The 9471-nt window shown below is 49.9% G+C and overlaps 1 protein-coding gene across 1 annotated transcript; it reads left to right on the forward strand.

Annotated features, from left to right (window-relative positions):
* Positions 1-5486: 5486 nt before the first annotated feature.
* Positions 5487-7101, forward strand: LOC109770637 (uncharacterized). The gene has a single exon (XM_020329366.3). The coding sequence runs from the start codon at positions 5546-5548 to the stop codon at positions 6686-6688; it is 1143 nt and encodes a 380-aa protein (XP_020184955.1). The 5' UTR covers positions 5487-5545; the 3' UTR covers positions 6689-7101.
* Positions 7102-9471: the final 2370 nt, after the last annotated feature.

The raw sequence follows: 9471 nt of genomic DNA on the forward strand, positions 1-9471 counted from the left end.
CTGCGTGCCACAAATTGTCTCTTATGTTGCCATGTTTAATGCAGCACAGTAGTAGCATGCACTTGATTTTGGATATTATAAACACGTATGCATCGTCCGAATCATTGATACCCAGAAAATGGTACGGTGCAGGTTCCAAACAGGGCCCATATATTTACACTTTCATGTGGCTACATCATTATAAAGAAATGTTCCAAAGCTTAGCCACCTCTTTTGTCATCAGCTTTGGCAAAGAGTGGTCTCATTATCTTTGCCCCGTTAGCAATTTAAGAGAGGTGCCACTACGAGAGAAATGTTCGTTCGTTTTTTCTTTTGTTTGAGAGAATAATGCTCGTTCGTTGGTGTACTGTACACACCCAGGTGCATGCATGTACACACCGTGGCTTAGCCTGGGGTGCGGCGCACGAAGGAGATGCATGCATGACGCACCATGCACCATGCGTCGGTGCGATACGGATGAATGTGCCGTTCATTCAGCCTCAGGACGAGGACGTTTCCGGATCAGTCGCCTCGTGTTTGCATGAATTAGTTTAGTTTAACTCAACTGATGTTTGATTTACTCGCTTTGGATCCTGGATTCCTAGTTTCTGGCCCTCTTTATTCCGGGCCCACGGATCACGTGAGCATTGAGACCCACCTGTCCGGTTGTGCCCGATTTCCGGTCATCCGGTGACCCGGTCCACCGCCGCATTGACGTCGCTGCCCCCTGGTTACTCACTGGTCAAATAGTATGATCGAAGGACACCCTTCCAATTTCCACTATCAGTATAGTATGATCGAAGGACACCCTTCCAATTTCCACTATCAGTAAATGCCGTAGCTACTGTAGTACACTATCTTCTCGCCACACAAAAGTTGCAAAATTTCTGGCACGGTACGTCTGTGCCGGCCGGTTGGACTAGCGAACGACGGCTAGCAACATACGCTAGCGACTCCTGTATGTCAGCATGTGCACGGACCATATCCATATCACAGTGCACATTGTTGTACTCACAATGAGTGATTCAACTATACCCATGATCCAAGACTTCCAAGTAACATCGTGTCAACTTCTCACTGTATCTCCGCGTGTCAGTCGGACAGGCGACCCACCATGTGTTGGAAAGCCCAGCCGCGTGTGCCTGCCTGCCCTTCTCGTTGCAAGCCATGCGGACGCAGGCGGAGGCAGGGCGAGCCCATCCATGTGCGCGGCGCCGCTGGCCATCGTCTATCACTGATACGCAAAAGCAACGTCCGCGCAGTGCAGCAGCGACGAGGAAGGCGGCACATGACATGGACGTGCGGCGCAATCAATCTCATCATCATCCATTCCCCCTGCTAGATGCTAATCTCTCTGGCTACATTCGTCTCATCGTTTGCTTGCAGCACGAGACCGGCGGAAGAGAGAGGCGCGCGTACGCTTCTCTGGTCCAGCCGGACCGATGTTCCATGTTGGTACGTGCGGGTCATCGAGATCCAGCGGTGGGGAGGGAGTGAACCAGACCATGCATGAGGGGGCGCTCTCGCGTCGCACGGCGTTGAATCGGGCTTCTTGGTCCACAGCGGATCGTGCCATCATTTCGTTTCGTTCCATCTCGGGTTCTCTGCCTGCTGCAGCAGTTGTACATGTGGTGCGCAACACAGCTGCTAGCACCGTGTGGCGAGAGCAGAGAGCAGAGGCTAGTCAGGCTGGCCATAGTGGGGTAACATAAGTAGTAACATGTACTGGGGATTCACAAACATGCTTATGTGGCAGACAATTAAAGAAGAGAGAGATGATTATAGTAACATAGATAGATACCGTAATATAATAAATGTTATGCTACTATGTGTTATGCATGACAATAAATGAGACTACCTATATGATACTATGCACTATGCATGAATGTAGTATCATACACTAGTATCATATAAATGATACTAGCATATGATACTCCCCACTATGACCAGCCTCATAGTGGAGAGTAACTTAGACTAGTAACACACTCCCTTCATTTACTTATATAAGGCCACCATAGAATATACATTTTGCATCGATACAAGGCCACCAACAGTAATCGAGGAAAGAATTAATGACATTTCCTCATACTAGCAACCTGTTTACTACTTGCATGCTTGCAATCATAATGACACTAACTACTTCCTCCACTCAGTTTCCTTGCATGCATGTTGCGTATTAATGGTTCCAGTAAACGAAAAGATAAGCAATCTTGCAACGTATGCATTAAATTTTATCTTGTTACCTGTAATCTGAGTTTGTGGTCTTGTATATAAAAATGGACGGAGTACTAGTCTATATTACTACCTTCATAGTGAGAAGTGTCATGGGTGTAGTAACATATACATATATTCATTTATTGCTTTGTAGACTCATTTTATATTGAAAACCGCTATGTGATGGTAACATATTATGTTACTACTCTATTTGTCTCTCCTCTTTAATTTCATGACACATTATTTTTTTTACTTATGTGGTATGTATGTTACTACTTATGTTACTTTCACTATGACTAGCCGCGCTCTAAGTGCCCCTCACCGGCACTGCACGTGCCCGGCAGACACTCGTCTCCCCTCCTCGAGTCTCATATACCGCTAGTACCCTTCATGAGTTTGAAGTTACTACTCCGAACTGGTCAGGAACGGGTACGTGCATCAGGCAACGGATCACCGAACGGCACGGCCTCAAACGAGTTCGTCCGCGAACTGTGCACCGGCCATTCAACCATAGGCACCAAATGTTCGATCCATTTTGAACGGACTGCATATAAACACGGATGAAATTGACGCAAAATAAATGGAATTTAAATATAGTTTGATATAGTACAACAGAGCAGATGAAATCTAAGGGCGTGGCTATATATCAGTTGTCTGGAAAAACACTGGGTCAGTCGATTTTTTGAGCCGTCCGACGCGAACCTCCCTCCGCCCTCCTCTTCTTTCTTCGAACCGTCGCGCCACTGCCGGCCTAGCTGCATGCTTCGCCGCTTGCAGCCGGCGGCTCTCCCGCGACCGCATCGCCACACCGCCCTCCCCTGAACCATACCTCACTGTTGGTCTTGTTGCCGCCCTGGCTATCCCCTCTAAGCCCGACGACCACCCAAAGAACTCCGGCGAAGTAGCACCCCACCCGCCACCCTAAGATAGATAGTAGGGGTGCTTCTCCGGCGAACCCCCACCCGCCCCCCTAAGATAAGATAGTAGGGGTGTTCTTCCCCGGCGCCGGCGACCTAGCCATCTCCTTCTCCATCTCCGGCGCTTTCTTCTTTCTTCTCAAATTCGACTGACCCAAATTCGAATGGGCTGACATTTAGCTATTGTGGAAAATTAAACAAGTTCAACCTAAATTTAAACTAATCCTAACTAAAACTAGAGGAGGTGCCGGATGGTAATTCTAAAGGGTGGCCTTCGAGGCCACTGGCACCTCCGTCATTATCAGTCTCGTCATCGTTCGAACTGGAGCATGTGGTCGCCAATATGACTATGGTCCCCTTCACTGGCGCGTGACGGCGATCATCATCCTCCTCATCGGTGATGTGGGCCCCTTCAACTCCGCTTACTCCTCCTCGAACATTTGCACCAGATCCGGCCACAGGGGAACTAGCACCTGAGTGGCACCAGTTACCCCTGGATCCGGAGTCGTGTGTTGACGACCACTACTCTGTGTCGGACTTCTTGCTCGTCGCGGCGGGCGAATGTGTGGCGGTGTATGGCGATTGGTTGATGTGTGCGAGAGGATGAGGATTATTGGGGTAGGGTTTGCGAAGAAGGAGTCCAGATGACTTTAAACTAGAGTAGGCTTCTCAGCCGCCACACCGCCATGACTAGAGTGGACACGATGGGAGTGGTGCTTTTGGTGGGTCCGTTGCCGGAGTCCGATGTGGCCAACGTCCGAACTCCCCCAAACCTCACCCCCATTTGATGTCGTTTGGGGGATTCAGACGAGTGGATCGGTCCAGACCAATTTAGTGACCATCGTTGGATGGCCTAAAGTGTCTGGACATTTGTGGGCGATTTGATGATCCCCGCTGGATTAGCCCAAAGAGTAGCCATTTCTTGGTCAATGTGGTTTCCTACTATATAAGCCTAACATAAGCATATACTCGCAAGATACCCGTGCATTGCACGGAACATCAAAATGCATTTTATTTTACAAAACACCTGTTGTGATTGACCCATGCAGGAGTAATCCCATATGTAAAAACTAATGATATCTCGAGAATTTTATCGGAAAAATGGTATCTCGAGAATTTCATCGAAAAAATGATATCTCGAGAAAGATGAGAGATAAGGTGAGGAGGAGTGGGGTGTGGTGGTGACTTGTGGTCGGACTGGGCGGAGGCATGGGGATGGACGGCGCCGGCAGGCGGCCACCATGCCAGATTGTTCTAGAGACTTCCTTTTTTAATTGCTCAGCAATGAGGTTGTGGGAGATAAGGATGAACGAGGCAAGGCCTTATCTGTAAATGTGGAGAGAGGTGCGGGTTTTTTTAATAAAATTATCATAGTTTACTTTCTATCTGTCAGATATAGATCCTATATTATAAGATGGCAGGCACACCATCATCACCAACTCGGGGTTTTATAAGAGTAGAGATACATGCCACTGGTGTAGTAGACAATAGTGACTTGTAACCGTCGCACTTGATCAACGACCGCTGCAGCGGCATATCCATGTACGTGCGAACTCCTCATCTGTCGCAGTCATCCTGTCGGGGAGGTGCGGTTCTGCTCCTCCTCGCCTGAGGAGATCGACTCCGGCTTGATGTCTAGCCGTGGAGATGAGGGGCCCGAAAACCATTGGCGACGGCGCCAACTCGATGGGGAGCCACGCGTCAGCCACCACTCCTCGGCATCGGACTTCTTTCCCATCGCGCCGGAGGTGTTTTGGGTGTGCCGCGACTTTGAAAGAGGGAAGAGGCGTAGAGTTTGCGTCTTGAGCTCAGTAGACTTGACTTCAATAGCCAGAGCAAGCCCAACAAAGCTTCAATGTGACGGAATATGCTTCTTGGTCTCCATGTTGTGTGAATGTCAGGTAGACGGACGGCTGTCAGACAGCATGAATGTGGATCGGCTCGGCTGTCGTTCGGACACGTTCACTCTGGCCTACATGAATATGGCTTGAAGAGAGAGAGTTTTAGAATAACAGGCGCGACGGAAGAAGGGTTTTAGGTTGGTTCGGGATGTAAGAGTCTGACGTGGCAGTCATCTGAAACCATCCAAACCCCCTTTAGTTTAGTGTAAATTGCGGGATTTCGGACGCTGGATCGGTCCGGACAATTTAGGTAACTGTAGACTAAAAGTATCTGGTCCAAATGCTTGCGATCGATTTGGTGAGGCGCGATATATAGACGGTACTACTCCCCTAACAGAAATGCTACTGGTGCAGTAGACCGTAGTATTAAGCTGGAGTATCTTGCAACCGAAAGATGGGTGAATGCATGATGAACGCGCTTGCTCGAGGGCAAAACGGCCATTTTGAACACTCCCCCGGCCTCTACTAAAAGCTTTGCTCTGCGAGCTCACTCCACTCAGCAGGTGTCCACTCCACTCCACTCGAGACAAAGCCATGGCGTCTCCCGCTCCAATCCCGGCAACGCCGCTCCTCGCCATCGCCATCCTCGCCGTGCTCGTCTCCGCCACCACAGCCGGCCCGGCGTGCTCGGAGTCCGACCGGGACGCGCTGCTGTCGATCCGCGCGGCGCTGTCGGAGGCGCACCTCGGCGTCTTCTCGACGTGGAAGGGCGCGGATTGCTGCGCCAACTGGTACGGCGTGAGCTGCGACCCCACGAGCGGCCGCGTGGCCGACCTGACCCTCCGCGGCGAAGCCGAGGACGCCGTCATGGCCCCCGACGGCCACCCCGCCTCGGGCGTCATGTCCGGCTACATCTCCGACCACGTCTGCCACCTCGACGCTCTGTCCTCTCTCATACTCGCCGACTGGAAGCAGATATCCGGGCCCATCCCGTCCTGCGTCGCCACCTCTCTTCCCAACCTCCGTATCCTCGAGCTTCCCGCCAACCGCCTCACGGGCGAGATCCCGCCGTCCATCGGCAGCCTCTCCCGCCTCATCGTGCTCAACCTCGCCGACAACCTCCTCTCCGGCGCCATTCCCAGCTCCATCGCCTCCCTCGCATCCATCAAGCACCTCGACCTCGCCAACAACCAGCTCACCGGCAGTATCCCAGCCAACATCGGCAACCTCGCCACGCTCAGCCGCGCGCTGCTCAGCCGGAACCGGCTGTCGGGACCCATCCCTCCGTCCATCGGGTCCCTCACCCGGCTCGCGGACCTGGACCTCTCCGAGAACCGTCTCACCGGCGCCATCCCGGACAGCCTCGGGTCGTCGGGCAGCGGCGTGCTCACCTCGCTGCACCTCGGCGGCAACCGCATCTCCGGGCGGATCCCGGCAAAGCTGCTGGGGGCGAAGGGGCTCGCGATCGTGAACCTGAGCCGGAACGCCGTGGAGGGCCCCATCCCGGACGCGTTCACGGGCAGGTCCTACTTCATCGTGCTGGACCTGTCGCGGAACCGGCTGACCGGCGGCGTGCCGCGGTCCCTGGCATCGGCGGCGTACGTGGGGCACCTCGACCTCAGCCACAACCGGCTGTGCGGCACCATCCCGGCGGGCCCGCCGTTCGACCACCTCGCCGCCGAGTCCTTCGCCAGCAACAGCTGCCTCTGCGGGGCCCCGCTCGGCAAGTGCACGTGAACGAGAGGTGGATCGCCAGAGCCATCCGATCGCGTCGACCCGACTTCGGATGATTTTTACTACCGTGGCGCCCGTGCGTGTGTGATATACTGTACTGATGATATACCTAGCCCGGTAGCCGTGTACCAAGGTCCAAGTGCCAACTGTGTGCTTAACTTTTACTATAGTTTTTTTCTAATTTGTACTACTATAGGTTAGTCATGGAAGAAGATAAATAGTGTACTGCCGATCGTGTGTGAGCGAGGAAGAGGCAGGGAAATGGAGAGAATCCTCCTCCATTCCTCTTCATTTCCCTTTTTCATTTCCCAGTGATTTCCATGAGAGTGTGCTACTAGCACTATGAACTTTGGACTGTTAAGCTACAAGCATTTGGCGCTGCCGGAAGCAAGGGCAATGCTGAGAGCCTGTGAGAAGTGTGTATTTGTTTACTCCTTTTCTAAAGTCAAACCTTATAAAGTTTGACCAACTTTATAGAAAAAAAACAAACATTCACAATGTGAAATCATTATCATTAGATGCGTCGTGACTTAAATTTCCATATTGTATACTTTAGCATTGTCAATGTTAATATTTTTCATATAAATATGATCGAAGTTTGATTTCATACAATTCTTATATGCAGAGTAAAAAAAGCACCGCAGGAGTATTTTAACTCGTGATTTGCTCCCGCAGTTTCGAGCACATGCGGACAACAACCTTAGCATGAGCATATGGATATAATAATGGTATGAACATGTAAACTCGTGCTGCATAATCACCGGAATGTGATTTTGGCCCCTCTGTAATTACTTCCACCAGTTTTCAGCCTTGCTTCCTGGTACCCTGTCCTGTCATGTTCCTTAAACCAACACAGCACAGTAACCAGTGCAGCTGCTCCTGTCGTGTTCCATGAACACACGAAAAACTATTTGAAGCCAAGAGATGGTCAGACGGCACAAGTGCACAGCCCACAGACAGGGACACTTTTCCTTTGGTGAACTTTGACAGCTTATCGTTTCGTACTACTGCTCTTTACTACCAGCTCAAGATCTGAGCAATAGCTGTGCTTGGAAATGCATTGGAATTTTGGACCACTCCCCCTTTCAATTTCTTTAGATCGGAAAGCTAGGCATCTTGAACAGTACCGTTGCACATGGAGTAGCTTTTATTTTTCCCAAATGATAAAAATCTGAAGTTAGTTTTTTGCAATTTCCGAGCGAACGACCTGAGACCGTCAGATTTGTACGCACGAATATTGGCACACGTCCCACGCCATCTCAACATCGAGCGGTCTTTCGCTCCGGGGTAAAAACTACGCCAACGGGTCAATGAAAAAGCCCAAGTCCCCCCACCCACTGCTTTGGTTGGCCTCTGTCTCATTTCCCCCCTCCCACACTGTCTCGATTCGGCCCGGAGTCGCTCTGCTCCGCCGCGAGCTTCCTCCTGACCCGCGCACGCAGCCATCCGGAGCATCGCCCGATGCCGGCGAGCCCACCGAGCCACACCGCCGTTATCCTTCCTGATTTCTCTCATCTTTCACTTTTTCCTCTCTTCCTAGCCCATCCATGATGACAACAGTTACCGCACCGAGGTACTCCTCCTGCTGCTCATTGCCAACGCCACGGTTCCCAAAGAGCATCGGATCGCCATGATTTGGCCGATGAGGTCAATGGCTAGCAGATGACTAGGATGTGGGGGCGCGACGGGTGCTGGGGCTCCCTCCCGGGTGAAGGGGGGTCGTGCGCCGGTGAAGTTTGAGGTCGGCATCGAAGAGTGAAACGCGGCCGAGCCGTAAATTCCTCCAGGCCTCACAATGCAAGACGCTTAGGGGAGGTGCTTAGAGAAATAAATCAGTATTTCTTTAAGCAGCGGTGCTTATTTGTAAAGGATAGACACTTAATTAGCCGTCTCTCCTATAGAAATAGGCACTGGTACTTGATAAAAAAATTATTTATTTTTAAGCATCTCTCTAAGCACCTAGCATTGTACAAGGTCTTATTGAGGTTCATTTTAGTGCCCGGCTATGCTTCTTGTCCCCTTCCGAATGTCATGAAACAAAAAATGAACATCCCTCTGTGTGTATTTTATGCATCTACTGTATGGCGGCAGGCAATGTTTTCATCTTACAAAATTTGTGGAAGACTAGCTATTGTCCTTTTGATAGGTCTGTGTGTAAAAAATTGCCATTTAGACCAACTAAAGAAGATGATGTTAGATATTCACGGCCTTGGAGTGTATGAATGGCAATTTACTAATTTTGTCTCCTAAATCATGGCATTTTTTAAAGTTTTTTGGTTTGTTTGTATCTCACATGGCAAATGTATGAACTTTCTCTCTCCTGGTCACATGGCAGTTCCATAATTTTTTTTGTTTTGTTGAGCGGCAAGTTTACAAAAAAAATCATTCGCTCACATGGCAAATCTACAAATGTAGTCCTCTCCAACATGCCTCATTTTTTACTCCATGACAATTAGTTTGTATTTCTTTTCCGAGTGGTAACTTTTTTACCCATGAAAAATGGCAAATTATGTTGTGTCTCCACGGTGAAATAGGATATATTATTTTCCATGTCATCTTCAAATTCATCGCCATGGGAAACTTTTTTTTACCCATGACAATTAGTAGTTATTTTTCTGTTCTTGTCACATAATCTCTTCAAGATGGTGTTGAGGTTAGTTTTTGTGGATTTCTTGATTGGATTAGGGGCCTTGTGCGGCTTTGTTAGGAGAAAAGTAGTTTGTACTAGTCCCGTGGCAAATATAATTTCAGAGTAATGACAAAAATATTAGGTAAGTAATAGTTTT

This window comes from Aegilops tauschii, chromosome 7, assembly GCF_002575655.3.
Source record: "Aegilops tauschii subsp. strangulata cultivar AL8/78 chromosome 7, Aet v6.0, whole genome shotgun sequence".
Classification (NCBI taxonomy): domain Eukaryota; kingdom Viridiplantae; phylum Streptophyta; class Magnoliopsida; order Poales; family Poaceae; genus Aegilops; species Aegilops tauschii.

Excerpts from the sequence above, each read along its gene's own strand:
- LOC109770637 (XM_020329366.3), top strand. The coding sequence starts at position 5,546 with ATGGCGTCTCCCGCTCCAATCCCGGCAACGCCGCTCCTCGCCATCGCC.